Here is a 16,040-nt window from a genome sequence, read left to right on the forward strand (position 1 = left end):
TAATTGTTACTAATGAGTGGACTCTCTGCCCAGGCACTGTGTCACAGCAGAGACACTGGAGGGAATTCTGGGCATTGTTACTGGTCCTGCCCCAGTGCTCTGGTAGAGTGCAGGGAATGTCTGTGCAGTGTAAAACCAGCCCCTGTGACTCTATACAACCACAGTGCATGCATGCACCTGCTGTGCATGCAGTTTGGCCACACTGTTCAGTCTTTCTATGACCCAGTGAGAAGGCTTTTGATGTGAAAAAGAGGCTTTTGTTTCTGTATTAATTACACAGTATGGTCTTTGCATGATTTTTGTGGAAATTTCCTTCTCTATTCTTCCTTAGCCAATCTGCTATGAAGAACAGGCAGCCTGTGTTATTAGACAGCCCAATAGCAAGACGTGGGAGAATAGGCTGCTCGATTAATACAGAAACACACACACTCATATCAACCACTTTGTCCTTCTGTGTTCTGTCCCCTCTTGACTGAACTAGAGCCTCACCTACTAAGGCCTCAAGACAAATAAGCAGCCTGTCCTTTCTTCTGTGTGTAAGCCAGCACACAGAATTCCTCCTTAAGCAAACACCAAGACTGCTTCATAACTGGGTCATGGACCAGTGCAGAAACCTGTCACATTCCCTCCCCCATTGGCCTCTGTATTTCGGGTCCAAGCACCACCAAGCTGACAGACTAGTGCTGTCTGTAATGTAACTTACATAGAATTAAAAATCAGTCTTTAACACTGCAGAATAATGTTTCACTATGAAAAGTAGCAGTCTTTGCATTGTTTGGACCACCTAGTGGGCAGCTTTTTAGTGCAACAGCTTATGTAGTACCATCCTACATTGTAAAGCACACATATTTTTATATGTGCTTACTTATTCCAAAGAGATATTTCTTATTTCCCTTGGAAATACAGTAGGTGTAAGAATACTATCTGCTTAAAAGTGTACTTCATACATTAAGGATGAGTACAGACTGAGCACCAGATGAAAACATCTGCATCTCTGAATGCAAGCCATGCTTTTAAAAGCACTCAAAAAAGTTATTATTCTTCACCAGGTTTACTTCCTTAATAGTTACTCATTGAAGTGTGATTTATATGATCATCTATCTGAATATTTTCATGCTTAACTAGTAAACTCCTTCCTTCTCTGCATTTGCATACTTATTCATTTAAACATAGATGTATCTTCAATAGTTCAGATCAATGTTGCATTTACCTCCTCTTTACATTTTATTCTTCCATCATTTCACACTTTTGAAGACACTCTAAATTATGGTAATGGCTCTGAATCATGTTTGCTAAGGGTGTAATTCTGCCAGTTTTACTCTAATTGTTTTACCTCAGACACAAGGTTTTTGATTTCAAGGAGACCGGTTGCAGGGTAACATACAATATGCAGTGAGAGTAAAGATGATGGATTTGGGCCCTGACTGCTTCCCTCAAGAGGATTTGCTGCAATGAAGATATTTCTGTTTGACAGGTTTATTGTTTAACATGCAATAATTTAAGATAGCAATGCAAACTTCCCCTGCAGTCCCACACTATGGATTCAAAACCCATATGGACTGAAATGCATGAAGAGGGAATAATGGATTTCTCAGTCTGCTCTGTTTAAGTACAATTCTCTTTTTAGCATGGAAAGCACATTATGCCTGTTTAAAAGAGGAAAAACATTGAATTTGCATTATTTCCCGTAACAGAATGATCTCCCTGTAAATACCTATCTACTTACCTTTATATTGTTAATTGTTTTACTGAACTCTGTAAAATTTAAATATATAAACTGCAGAATTAAGGCTTAATTATTCAGATAAATATTTGTAGATTTATGAGATGAAAGGTATTCCATTAAACAAATAAATGGTAATGTTAATTAATAGCACAACATTATAAACAACTAATTTTCAGTATTAACCTGGAAATTAATTTGCTATCATAAATTTTGGCTCTGGTTACAGATATCACATTATTAACCTACTTAATCTTAAATTGTGGAAGTTATTCTACAGTCGAGTAACAAAGTCTGTATTCATGGACTTGCAAAGACAAGATGATTATAAGACCCATAATAAGATAAAAGTATTCTGATAGGTAATGATTTCCTGGAATATTCAAATATAAACTAGGTAAAACTCAAAAAATGTCAAAATGTTTTACTTTAAGCTCTTGAACTCTTGCTGAACATGGCAAAAATAACAAAACAGCAAATAAAATTTAAAAAAATGCATTGCACAGATTGTAGAATTATTGCAGATGTTCCTGTGTTGCTGACTGAATCTTTGTCTGTGTGAACAAACGAGTCGTCTTTCATTCTGCCAAACACGAGAGATTTCATTACCGTCTTTGACTTCTGAGGTTGGAAGGCAAAGGAAAGCTGAAGCTCTTGAAGGTAGATTTGATTTCATTAAAAGGGTATTTTGAGATTAGTAATGACACTTCTAATAGAAGGTGTATTTTAAAAATCATTTTACTTTTGCCTCTGTAATAGAGATACTTAAGAGCTTTTTCATATTTCCAGAGTAATGTGTAGAAGGAAGTTTTTTCCTTTATGTTTCCTGCCATTCAAGGGATTCTTAAACAATCTCATCAATATAAATCAATAAAGCAAGTTACACGCTGCCTACATGTAGGTTATATGCTGTAAACAAAATATCTCTGCTACTTTATTGTATTTCTTACCTCCTTTTTCATGGGATGTCAAGGGACTTGACAACTGATGGTCTGTGACTGTCTGGGATTGGCTAATTGATTGTGAATCATTCATTTCAAATGAATGCTTTAGAATAAATGGAGAAGCAGAAATCTCATCCAAATTATTCTGGAATAAAGAATGCTGGTTTAGGCACATAAGAAATGTATTGATTCTACTTGCTCATGATAACTTACAGCTGTGATCTCATAGAGAGGAACTTGTTATATTCCAAAACTCTCTGAAACATCTAATGCTAGATTTAAGTTACACAAGATTCTTGTGGCTTTCAGCACCACTGACTTAGCACCCATGTCACAAACATTTGTTTACTTTTTTCCATTTAACTTATTTATCCCCTTTCCTCATGCAGTTAAATCATAGCATGCACTGTATGCTGATTTCCTCTCATAGTTAATTTGTATCTTTAGAAAAAAGCTATAGGAAGGTATTAATCTGCTTAACATTTCTAAGTACATCATCCAAGGGATTTTGTTTTTTTAATCTTACATATGCTCAGCAGAGTTACTGGCAAAAACTGTACATTTTCTCCATTTCATCCTTTCAACATCAAATGGTAAGCAGCAAAAATTGGATCAGACTTCAAAGACTATGCTGTGCTCCAAGTCACAGAGCGACTCCTCCATTTCACATATTGAATTCGAGCAGGATATCAAAGTGCTACCAAAGAACCTCAGGTCCTTACTAAAAAAGAGTCTCTAACATCTGTAGAAAGTGAAGTGCACAGACAAATCACCTCAGGGAGCAGCTAGCATTTATTCTCAGCAGCAAATTTCCAGCCTTTTGATTCTCTTATTCACTGTACCTCCCTGTCTCTCTACAGAACTAAAGTTCTTAGCAAGCAGGCTTTTGTCTCAAAGACTTCAAAACATCACTAACGGTTTCATGTTCAGATGGCTATGCCAAGCAGCTACGAACACATTGCAGAACTGTGGACTCAGGAATTTGAAGTTATAATGGGATGTTGTTTTAGATTATAAACTCAGTAGTACCTTTTTAGTTTGTTTGTCAAGAAAATCAGGCACATCGGGAGAAGACTGGTTACTGGTTTGCTGCCTAAAAGCAAAGAAAAAGAAAAAAAATAGTTTAGATATTGTAATTTCTTCGCTCTTACAGGAGTTTTACTGGCATACACACTTTTTTTGTTGATTTTCCCTTTTCCCCTCCCCCAATTTCTAAATATGCACATACAATCAAATCAGCAAAAACCCCAGACCAGTCACATTTCCTCTTATAAGAAAGTGCATACTGTTAAACACAGTAACATGAGCAATGAATTTGTCATTAAAAATTTGTGGGTCTATGCAGATGTGTAAAATGAGTTTATGAGAGTTCAATGAAATTGAAGCAATGGATTTATTTGCTAAGGTTTTACATGACATATTTTTTCCCAGGGCTGTGAAAAGCTGTTTTAACAGAGTTCAGACTTAGACACTCAAAATTTGATGGATGAGGAAGAAGGGAAATATGTGTTCTCTAAAGCCATTTGGGTTAAGGACAGAGCAAGGAGTAAGATGTCTTAGATTCTTTGTCTATATCTGTTACTATTTTACTATCACATTATGTCACCATAAAAATATTAAATGCCAACTCCTACTTAATTAATGCTGATTAAAGTAACATAAAAACCTTCTGCAGGCCACGATCCTTGCTGTCAGGCTTTTGAAGTCAATGGATTTCTTCAACAGTAAAGCACACCCAGACAGAATTTGTTTCAGAATCTTCAGCTAGGTAATACCAAAAAAAGATGCTACCAATTTCATTCAGTGAATTAAAAAAAAAATGAGGCTCATGGTCCTCAAACTGGGATAAAAACAAAGACTTTTTCATTATCTAAATGAAGTTCATGAACATGGTAAACATTAATCTTTTCTGTGATGTTCCAGTTCCATGAGGGAACTTTGGCCTTGCATGTCAGATTAGCAGAATTTAAGTTCCCCTTTATTCTTTGACACAAAAAAAGAGAAGAAAAACATTCTCCCTAAAATGTCAATAGAATTTAAACTTATGTTTTCCCTGGAGAAAATGAAGGGATCCATTTTAGAAATGCATTATCATTTAGTACTGGCACACTTCTTAAAGTGGAAAGTGTAACATCTGTCTAGGACTGTATTTGGCATTTGTGCATATACTATTTTATCTGTAAAGTTCTTTATTACTATTTGTCTTGTATACATATTATTTAGATAATAATTTATTTAGTGGGACTAGTGGGATAACTTGCCACTTTTCCCCAAAATTTCCACAAGCATTTGTTGAGATGATGCACTCCCCTTTTCCCCAGTATTTCTGGAAATAAATCAAATACAAGGTAAAAATTATGAATAATCCTCATATATCACTGTGGTGGATAACAAAATCAAAATCTGTTGTCAGATCAATGTGCTGCAAATGGCCTACAATGCCAAAACCAGACCAAATCATCATATAAATTTAAATATTCAGGTTTTGTGGTGGTTTGGATCTGGATCTAAATAAGCAGCATGAAAATAATCTCTATCTTCTACTAAAACTAATAAACAACCTTTCCATGGCTAGAACCTTGCATAATTGTTTAAAGCACCAAGGTAAAAATCAGCAACTTGCCTTCTGTACAGCTTAAGCTAGCAAAAAGCAGCCTCTGGAATTTGGAAGCCCTGAAACCCCCAACTCTGTGTCAGGATCCCAGTGATGCCTTGTTTCTGATTTAAAAAACCCTAAACTGAGTTGTGTTTGCTGCAAGGGAGCCCTTCCTTCCACAGAATTACTGTTGTTACCAGCAGTGTGCCCTTGATTACTAGCTGCTACTCATGAGCTTTTCACTGCATTTTTCTTCCCCTGTCCTGGTAAGACTGGGAATGGCAGAATGGCTTGGTGGGCACCTGGCAGCCAGCCAAGGTCAAGCCACCACAACATCAAAGTGGCAGGGAACACTTCTGAAAACACGATCTCAGCTGCAGACCTGGGTTCATGTGCCTGCTTTCAGTCAGGCAACTCCACAATTTGCTGCCGACTGTTCAGCTACTGAGCTATGATACGCCTTAGTCTTCACATACAGGCTGTCTATAAATCACTCCTTTAGCAAGGAACATCGGAAAAAGAGAGAAACATTGATTCTTAAGGTCTGTCTACACATCTGTACAGTGTACAGACTCACTATCCTTAGCATGGAAAGCAGTTGAACCACAGCAAGCAACATAAATCTAGTAATGGAGATTATCTTATGCTGGAGAAAAAAATACCTAGTTTTGGAGTTACTCTGGCCTTTATGAGTATAAGTAATGGCACTTTTACTTTCATTACTTAAATGCTTTTGAAAATGTTAGAAACACTACTAGATATTCTACTGGAAATAATACAGTTCATTTTGCAAAAGTAATATTTTACAGAACAGAACAAATTCAATTCTCCCAGTATGGGTAGATGAAAAATTCAAAGGGGTGGGAAGGAGGGAAATGCCAGATGACACTGGAAAATTGTGCCCAAATTCCCATTTACACCTTTAAAAATCTTGAGTAACTATTTAAACTTATGAGTGGTAAACTAATTAGAAGCTACATGACATCAGAATCAGGCCCATGGATTCTACTCCACAAGGATTGCAGACTTCCTATTTCCATCACAAACAATAATCTTAATGTTTGCTATGATTAAAAATAGGAAAGTGAAGCTATTAAAGGAAATCAGAATATCTTTATACCAGCTTTTCTTACAGAAAGACATGAAAATTCATATTCAAATGACTGATACAAGAAATTGCAATGTGATCTTGACAGTAACTGAAATCACCCAAGGAGAAAGTATGGGAATAAATCACCAGGACCCAATGGCATTCTTCTGAAGATCCTGAAAAAGAATAGGTTGAAAATGTAGAGATGTGACCTTTTCAATCAGCTCTCCATGAAGAATAGAAACACATCAACATAATGATTATTATTTTTCCTTTTAATCAAAAGAATTCTTGGAAGGTTTTGTTATTGACTGGCAGAGTGCACCTCACTTTAGTGAGACGCAGGCTGCAGATCAAGTCAAAGAAACCACAGCAAAAGACAGAAGATCTTTTATATGAAACAGGAGAATTCACATGAAACCAGTTTCTGAATGAATTTGTGCTCATGTGAATGAAATAATGTTTAATGTCTCCTCTCAGTGATACACAGGATACTGTGGTTATGTGCTAATCCACCAGTGCCCATGCAGGTAAATCCACACTGCATGCTATCTCAATGAGCCTCCAGCTGTAGCAAAGCATTGAGAAATGAACCTCACTCATTTTTCAGGCACAGCAGCAATGCCATTGCAAGTGAAGTAGACACATGGAGAATTCCTCTAAATCGATTTCTTTACTTACTCTCCATACTGGTGCAGCAACAGCTGGTGGCACTACGATGCTATAAAAGCTGGCTTGCAATGCCAAACACCCTGGCACAGATATGTTACAGTTCAAGAAGTCACTGTGTATTTACAAATCATAAAAAAAATCTTGAAAAATCATCTACGTCATCTCCATTTTCAGAGAACAATGAACTATACCTATCCCACCCCCTTACATTTGCTTAACCTGATTTTAAAAACCTGCAGTGATGGAGCTGTCAAGACTCCCCAAGGTACCCTACACAGGGTTTAACTCAGCTTACCATCAGCAAGCTTTTCCTGACATCTAACCTAACGTTCTTGTGCTGCAATGAAGACCATTATTTCTCTCCTGATTCTCAACACAGAACAGTTTATTTTCACACCAGTTTTTCATGACTGGAGAAATGATACCATACCACCCTTAGTTTTTTATCTCCCTTAGACATCCTCCTTTTCCATGGTTTACAGAGATATGTGATCATTTCCGTTGCCAAAGGAGTTGCTAATTTTCCTCCAGGGCAGTCTCTAATATGCTGCCTTAACCATGTCTTGACAGTGAAGAGAAAATGTTATGATGCACATGTGAGTTGAATGTATCCTCACTGCTAGTAAACCTCCCAATATAAACTTTGGAGCACTATTGACTTTCCTATTATGGTATATTACCTTTCATGTAACTGTTTCTAATTTAAATCCTAGCCTCTCAAGCTCTTGTACCACCACTCACTTAGTACTGATACAAATTTAGTAATCAGATTCTGCTTCATCAGTCAAACCATTAGAGAGTAGAAACAGACCCATTTCTAGAACTTGACTTCCACATGCATACATCCTGTAGAGAAGAAAAATGCTGATAATTATTCTTTGTCTGTAATTTTTTAAATATCTAAGTTGGTGTGCCTGTGTAGCTTTGTACAGACTCTACTATACAATCTTGATTCTGTAAGGCTCATGTCACAAATTTTACTAAAAAGAATGTTGTTGAGAACCTAAGCTGACCAAAGCCTGAACATGATACCAAATAGTCAAAAAGAGAAAATACAGGGAAAAAAAATCACAATGAATTCAGTTCAAGAGTGTGAACTGGTGTTGATGTCAGATATCTTCTACCCTTAACAGACAGAGCTCCAAAGGAAACCAAGGAGTGAGGGTTACTCACTGACTCACAGTTATAGTCACAGAGCCAACTGATGTGTAACAAAGTCACTATTTGGAAACAATGCTTTCTTCTGTTACAACACAGTATAACGGCACTGATCGTGTACATGTAGCTAACTTCTATTGTGATGTTTAGCAGTCATTGAGCTGTTGTATAGTGAGCCAGAGGAAAAAAATTAACAATACAGTAACTGTTTTCCAGGGGAAGTATCAGATCAGTATTACTTAACACAATTTTCCTTTGGAAAGGAAACGGAAAAGATGACGATGGTGGAACATGCAGGTTACAGATACTCTGATGGGGTTCTAAAGGGATTTAAAGATATTTAAGAGTGACAGCTCTGTCTGAACAAGAAGATGAACAAGGTAGCACAGATTAAGGTCCTAGTCACTGAACTGTAGATTATCCTGCTAAGCAAGAACATTTATGAAAAATATATTCACTAGAGACCTGTCAATATAAAAAGTTCAAATTACATAATTTAGAAAATTACTTCTCATTTCTCCATAAATTATTCATAATTAGCTAAAAAGATCCCTAATACTAACTTGGAACTTTAGCTATGCCATTGCAAAATGCAGCATTTTTGATTTCTGCAATGATCAACTTCAAGATGGAGGAAGACATTAAGGAAGGTTGGTGTCCATGCTCTCCTTGTGAGAGAGGAGACCCCATCAAACCCCTCCCTTCTCCGCTGCCTATTCAGCTCTATACAGAATGGTAAATGTGCTATTCAGCTCCTGTAAAAATGGCTCAGAAAGCTTTCCACTTTACTCATTGGAACCATGTTTGGCTCCTGTCTTGACTTTAAAACTTGACTTTGGCTCATGTTTGACTTTAAAATAACTGCTCCTTTTAAGGTTTTTTGTGATTCAGTTCCTTGATGCCACGCAAGCCTGCAGGTTCCTCTCAGTGGTTGATGATGTCAAGAAAAGGCTTGGCAAGTGTTTATTACATGCATAGTTTTTGGGGAATAATGAAAGCTTAGTGTCAGCTTCCCAGGTGCACAATTATAGCCCGGATCCTGTTTCAGCAGCAGTCACAGACACTTCCACAGCTTTGTGGAACTGAATGGAAAAGCATTTTTTCAATGAGACAAAGTCACTTCCCTGCTAACATTTACATTATCTATTTCTACTCCGACCAGAGATGTTTGCCAACTCTCAATGCATCCTTAGTTACCTGTGACATCAGCTTTGCATTTGACTTGATCACCAAGTCAAGCATATAAATGCATGAATTATTTTAACATGTAATGCTAAATGAACAAATATGTGCATTTAATTAGTAAGCCATGTTGTTTATTAGCTTCAGTTTGCTTACGTCCTGCATTCACTGACTGAAGAGCATGAACTAGATGTAGAGATTCAATTTCTTCTATGGAATTAATTTTTTTTAAAGTGCTCATTCTTCTGAACACTTTGAAATTCATGACAGTAAAACTGAGTGCTTTACATATAACACTATAACTCAGGTTTTAAACAGATCTTTAAAAGAGCAGCAGGTTGCCATACATTTAACTGGAAAGTTATACTCCTCTGCATACAAGAGAACTGTGTGTCATTTTGCTTTCTGATCTCAAGTACCTTTCAGCTCATTTCTCATTTTCTGAAACTATCAGTTAGGGGAGGAAAGAAAAAGAAATCAAAATAAAAGAAATTAGAAGAAATGAAAGAAAATTAAGAGAAAATAGTATTTTATTTTCCATACTTTCGTTCTACAGTACGTGAAGCCACAGTGAGGCTGCCTTCTCTAGGGCCAGATTACCACCCACTGTGTTAAGTATCTGCACCTTTCTGTTTCCTACAAGTTTCCTGTAAGACTGAACAGCCATGTGCTTAAAACAACAGCCCAATGACAGGTACATGAAAAATCGATGCTTGATTCAGGGGAACGAAGTTGCTGGATTTAGTCCCACAGTTCCAAGCATTACCTGTGAAACGCTGACATTTTCAAGCCTTGCTGAAACCTCTGGAACCTGAGGCCATTGCTGAGAAATGTATGGGATTAGGCAAATAATGTGCAGGTTTTGTTTGGGTTAAATTAAGAACTGCCAGCAGTAATGGCAATTTCCCAGCTCCAGGCAAAAGAATAACTTATTTATCTGACTCTAAATTGCCACCAGGACTGGATGCAAGACCTGAACTGCCAATATATTTTACGTGGGCCTCTTCAGGTCAGATACCTAAATGCATTCAGACACTGATTTCAGTGTAATTTTGGTGGCTAAATGTCTTTAAAGGCTGTATATATGTGCTTCACAGAGCCCAAGTTCACCTCAGCAGTAATCAAACCATAAAATCTCCGTGAGTCTCAGAACATATACAATTAAGCTAAATTGTACCAAATCCAAATACATTTGTTTGGTGAGTAACAAAGAATTCCAGAGACATTTTAATGCAAAAAATGGAAGAAAACCATTCCTATACTCTAAATAAATGAATAAAAAAGTTTAAAGAGTCTCTGTGCCTCCAAACAAGTCCAGATGAAAAAGTCTATTTACATTGTAAATAATTATAATTCTGGATGCCAAAGAAAATTGACAGTAGAGATCTTAATGGGTCTTGCTTTCAACCATCAGTGCAGACTGGAGAAAAACGAACACGTGATCATCAATAGTCCTAAAGAGATCACAAGATACACACCCCTCAAAGACTTAAACAGAAGGTGCTGCATGCACATGAAGGGAAACATAAATTAGGAATCTCATTCTCCAGTGAGCAGTCAAGCAACCCCAAAACAGCGCTATGATGGTAAAATGCAGTGGCTTATTCTTTACCCTGAAAATCCTTACCAAAACCATTCATTTATTTATTCAGTCCTTGTCCAAAGGCTTGAACCTTTTTCTTGCTGAAACAGAATACTTGATTCAAGAGAAAGATTCTGGAGCACTATCAGCTTACAAGGATGCAGGTGGTTACGCCTGAACAAAGTTCTATAATAATGCTCTAGGGCATGTAGCAGAGTTAGCATGGAAGTTAACAGAACTCAATGCTGTGAGCATACATGGGAAAAGAAATAACTCCAGAATGGTTTCAGCGGGGGAGCTCTTGTAACTCTCAGTCACTGAAACTAATGAAAGGGATTAGTCCTGCAATTGCAGCCACCAATCCTAGAACAATGTTGGTGAGTCAGATGTAACAGATCCCTTTTGCCTCTCATACCTAAGGAAGTGTCACAGGAAGATTTGTCTGGAGTGAATCCATTGCCTAAAAGTAGTAAAATACTTTTTCTCTTCAAAAAAGAGAGCACCACTATGGTTTACAGCATTCCTAGGCTTTCTGTCAGTGACTTGTCCATCAGCTCTTGACAGCTCTTTTCCCTGTCCTGTTGCTGGTCTGCATGGAGTTTCATAGGCACAGAAGGTTAACTTTCCACTCCTGGACATTTAATAACATGCACTGCAGTAAATGTTGAAATGCTGAGCACTTACAATTCTGTCTGCAATCTACAGTACTCTGGGTACTTACAAGAAGTGCACAAAAACAGCACAGCAAACCAGAGCAAACAGCACCTTTCCACTAATTGGGAGATCCCTGAGGTGACTAAGCTGGAGGGAGAACTTGCTAACCTACAGGTGGTCATCCTCAGAACAAAGCAGATTTTCTAAGAGCTGGCTGAATCATGATGACAAACCTGGTCCTTTCAGATCTTACTCTGTGGGAAATCACTTTTATTAAAGAATAGATAGCAAAGGATTCAACTTACCAGTCTTCTTCACATCCAAAATCAGAAGTAGAGTAGCTGCTTGTTAGCTGAGGGTCTGCTACATACTCAGTGCTGTTTTTCAATCTTGTGTAGTTTTTACGAACAATATATCCCCTAAAAGCTAAAAAACATAGTTTTGAATCAGAAAGATTCTGCAGAAACTGAAACTGGCTCTGCAACACAGACCTGAATGTGAACTTAGCACCTCACAGGAGTGACTCCAATGTTTGCAATGTTACCAACACCCAGAAATTCTACGGGGCCTTACACTCTCACTGTTTTTCACTTGGCATAGCCCAGGCAAGGAAAAACGGCCTCAAAAAAAGGTGTCCAATTTAAATAGGAATAAATAGGAATTTAAATAGGAATCCAACTCAGAATGTGTTAAAATAAAATTACTCCCAAAACAACTTCTTTAATCACAACTTCACTTTGAGTTAGTCTGCCATAATTTTTTTTCAGAATCAGAAACTTTACTTTCTTTTATTGTGCGACAGTGTGGTGAGGAGCCAGGGACAGATATATTCAGTTACAGTCTTCAACTATTTTTTCAATTAACTGTAACCATAATAAAACATTTAAAATACCTCTTATAAAAACAGGAAAAAATTTATAGACATTAGAATTTATACCATTCCTTAAAAAAAAAAAAAAAAAAAGGCAGGAAAAAAATCTGAAAAAAAAATTAAGTAGGAAGCATGAAATGGTAAAGAAAATGACAATAACACTTTGAGGATACCTACAGCCTTTATTTTCATAGGCTTTCTCTGGGTTTGGCTACTGAATACCATAATTATTTTTATAGTTCTATCTTGAATTTTTACACCTGTGAGCAGTTACAAAGCTCCAGCACAAATCACAGATAGTGATATATACTGCACTTAGGACAAGGGCGTAAAAAGGTGCAATATACACTTAAACTCACACAATTTTAAAATTTATCTTTGTAAGGTTTACTTCAAGCATTACTTTAAGTAGAAATGCCTAAGGGAGAAAGGACTGAATAATGAAAAAGTAAATACAGTATCAGTGCCATTATTTCACTGTACAACAAGCAGCTGCTGAATAAGGCTGAAGGTTGTGAGAGAAAGGAGCTGTGTGTATTAGTCCAGCAGGACTGCAGTTTAAACAGTGAGACCATGTGTAAAAGAACAGTGGAGTTAAGCTGAGGAGATATTGTGATTTTTGAAAAAAAGTTTCCTGTCCAGGAAAAGCTTTTACGCACACTAACAAATATACAAATCCAAGTCATTCTGAAGACTAAATACTCAAAGGAGAAGAGCAGCCTTCCCATTGGGGTCCAGGATTACACATTACAGGCACAGATAGGCACAGAAATAAGGTCTAGGGCAACCTCATGTAGGATCAGGGTCACAATATCATTGTAGATTACCAAAGGAAATCAGGAGGTAGGATAAATACTGAATAAATTGAGGAACAGAGAAACTGATCAGAAGATTAACAAGATTTCTCTGTATCTCACATTTCTGATTTTTATGAAAGCACTGAAGTTTCTGGGGTAAGAAGCAACAAAAATTGCCTTTTAATGAGAGGTTATGAAAATAAACAACCATTCACTTTACAGAAGGCATGACAGAAGTTCAGCATGCTGAGGTGTTGAAACAAACACAGAGCTCAGGTATTGTGAGGCTTGAGGAACTTTTCTCTCTTAATAATCAGCCTAGGAAAGTCTGCCTATCTGGCAGAGATGAGGCCAGCTCTCACTTGTCCCATGTGATCAGGCTTCCAATCCTTAACTATCCCCTACTGACCAGACAAGGATCCTGCTCTGCTATCAGCAGCAGAGACAGCTGGCCAGCAGTCACCTCTCTGCGGCTGAAACACGCTGAGTGTCAGTCAGTGGAAGAACTACTATGAAAAAGCCCTGAAAGAAATGAACTGATAAGATAAACGTCAGTTTTATCCTTAATAGTTTCTCAGCTTTTAGTAATCTTTGCATGTGTGTCTATAAAATCAACCCTGATACTTGCTGTGATTTTATATTTACATATTGGGTTTTTTCTCAGAGACTCTTATGTCAGTATAACCATTTTGGTCTTTTCCCCATGTGCTATGTAAAAATCTGCTACATCTGATTTAATAAACATAGTTTTTGCCCTAACTTCTGTTTTCATAGGTATTTTCAAAATCAACTCCTCTTGAACATAACCTTCCCACAAGATGGTTTCTAACTTTCTTCCAAATTATCTTGAATCTGAAAGGTAAATGGTTGTATTTTTCCTGCTTTTGACTCCTGGAACAACTGAAGTACAGGGTAAACAAACTTCTTTAAGTCTCTCAAAAGCTTCATCAGGCACTAGTAGGACTGCATCTTTTCAACATTTATTAACAGGATCTATAATGTTTCAAAAGAAATGCATATGCAGAGAATTCTACCGGGGGAGTCTGAGAGGCTGGGAAGCTGCTCCATCACAGCAATTTGCATTACTGACTGGTGCTGGTTTTGACACTAAGCACTTGGCTCAAAGAGTGTGAAATTAGCAGACTCGTGTTGCTACTGCTCCATGAACAATCACTGCATCATTGAAGAAGAATGATTACCAGCTGTCACCTCATTTTCACCTTATTCAGTCTATATTCCAAACTTTCCAGCAACACCAGCTTTAACCCTGATCTTTACATAGCCAAAGATGACAGGATCTGAAAAGCAACATAGGAACTGAACTTAAATGTAACACTTCTGTTAGTAACTTGGTGTTAAATGCTTTATGTGCCACAAATCAGGACATGAATTTTTTACTTCTTGTACTGATAATTTCTGACACAGAGAGTTTTCTGTTAGTTTCAGCACCTAGCAAACCAAGAATCCATTTACCTTAGGGAGTCTGAAATTTGGCATCTTGCAGTTACAAACTTTTAAGGTTTAAATACCAAGGCAATATACATTACACACAATATTGCACAATTCCAGATAGGAAAAGTGCAGGCATTTTCCTTCTGATTCCCACAGGAAATATATAATTACAGAGCAAATTGTGAAGCACAGTGTAAAAAGATCAAAGCTACATAAACACAGGTCTATGAGAACTATAAAGAAAGGAGATGAAGTAGTTTTAAAACAGTAGAAGGATTAATTCTCAGTCATTAAAAAAAATCATATGAAGCAGACTTTTTCTACACATACATATTTTTATTCTGTAACAGCACCTAAAATAGCATGTAACAGCAACTCAGAAGTGAAAGCTCATGCTTTCTAAAGAGAAGGTGGCTGATTTGCTAGGAACAGCACATCACTTTCCTAATTTGTCTAGTTAAAAGAGCATTCAGCAACTTAACTAACAGCATCTGAGAGAAATTAGAGCCTATAAATCTGATTATTCATTCCATGCCAAATTAATTCTAATGAGCAGGAGAAGGCATAGAGTTACATCCTTTGTTGAGTGCCATGAATACATCCCCTCTTTCACCTCTCTAGATGGATACTGGGTAATGCACGTTTAATAGCATTAAAAAACCGCCTAAGTTCTCCAGCAGAAGCATTATGAGAAGGAAGTTATGAATTTTCATGTACAAACAGTAACTATCAGTAACAAACAGTGACTATTAGCAAGACTCACAAAGGCTGTCATCAGGGCTGGTGTCACTGATGCACATCAACACTTGGACATAGAGTTCACAGAATCACAGAATATTTTGAGTCGAAATGGACCAACAAGGATCATCAAATCCAACTTCTGGCTCAGGGCAGGACCATCCTCAAGAATCACACCATGTGCCTGGCAGCATTGGCCAAAGACTGCTTGAACTGTGTCAGACTTGGTGCTGTATGCACCATGTATCACAGCCTCTGATCTTGAGACTTGGTCAAATAAGAAAGTGAACATGACTATGAAATTCTGGCAATATCAGCAAAGAAAAGGAGGAGATTTTATTGTACATTGTTCCTTCCTGATTTCAGCATGATATCCAGTAAGAATAGTCTCCGTTTTTTCCCCTCAAAATCAGGAGAAAATCAGACATTTGAATACTGACGGATCTCAGCTCAGAGATGGGGACAGAATATAAACCCCCATACTTTAAAACCATAAGGCTTTCACACTTTTCTAAAATGCTCCCTGTATACGAACCCTTAATGGTTACTAGAGACACGCTAAACATGAAGAGTTACCAGAT

At 37.3% G+C, this 16,040-nt stretch overlaps 1 protein-coding gene across 1 annotated transcript in view; it reads right to left on the reverse strand.

Annotated features, from left to right (window-relative positions):
* The window catches only part of MYO3B (myosin IIIB), a 222,531-nt gene that overhangs the window by 71,685 nt on the left and 134,806 nt on the right, over positions 1-16,040 (reverse strand). The window contains exons 30-32 of the mRNA XM_063400539.1: positions 11,907-12,027; positions 3,697-3,760; positions 2,674-2,812 (exon numbers count right to left, since the gene is read on the reverse strand). Of these exons, the coding sequence (XP_063256609.1) occupies positions 2,674-2,812; positions 3,697-3,760; positions 11,907-12,027 (324 nt within the window). The remainder of the gene's footprint in view (positions 1-2,673; positions 2,813-3,696; positions 3,761-11,906; positions 12,028-16,040) is intronic.

This window comes from Prinia subflava, chromosome 6 (assembly GCF_021018805.1).
Source record: "Prinia subflava isolate CZ2003 ecotype Zambia chromosome 6, Cam_Psub_1.2, whole genome shotgun sequence".
Classification (NCBI taxonomy): Eukaryota; Metazoa; Chordata; class Aves; order Passeriformes; family Cisticolidae; genus Prinia; species Prinia subflava.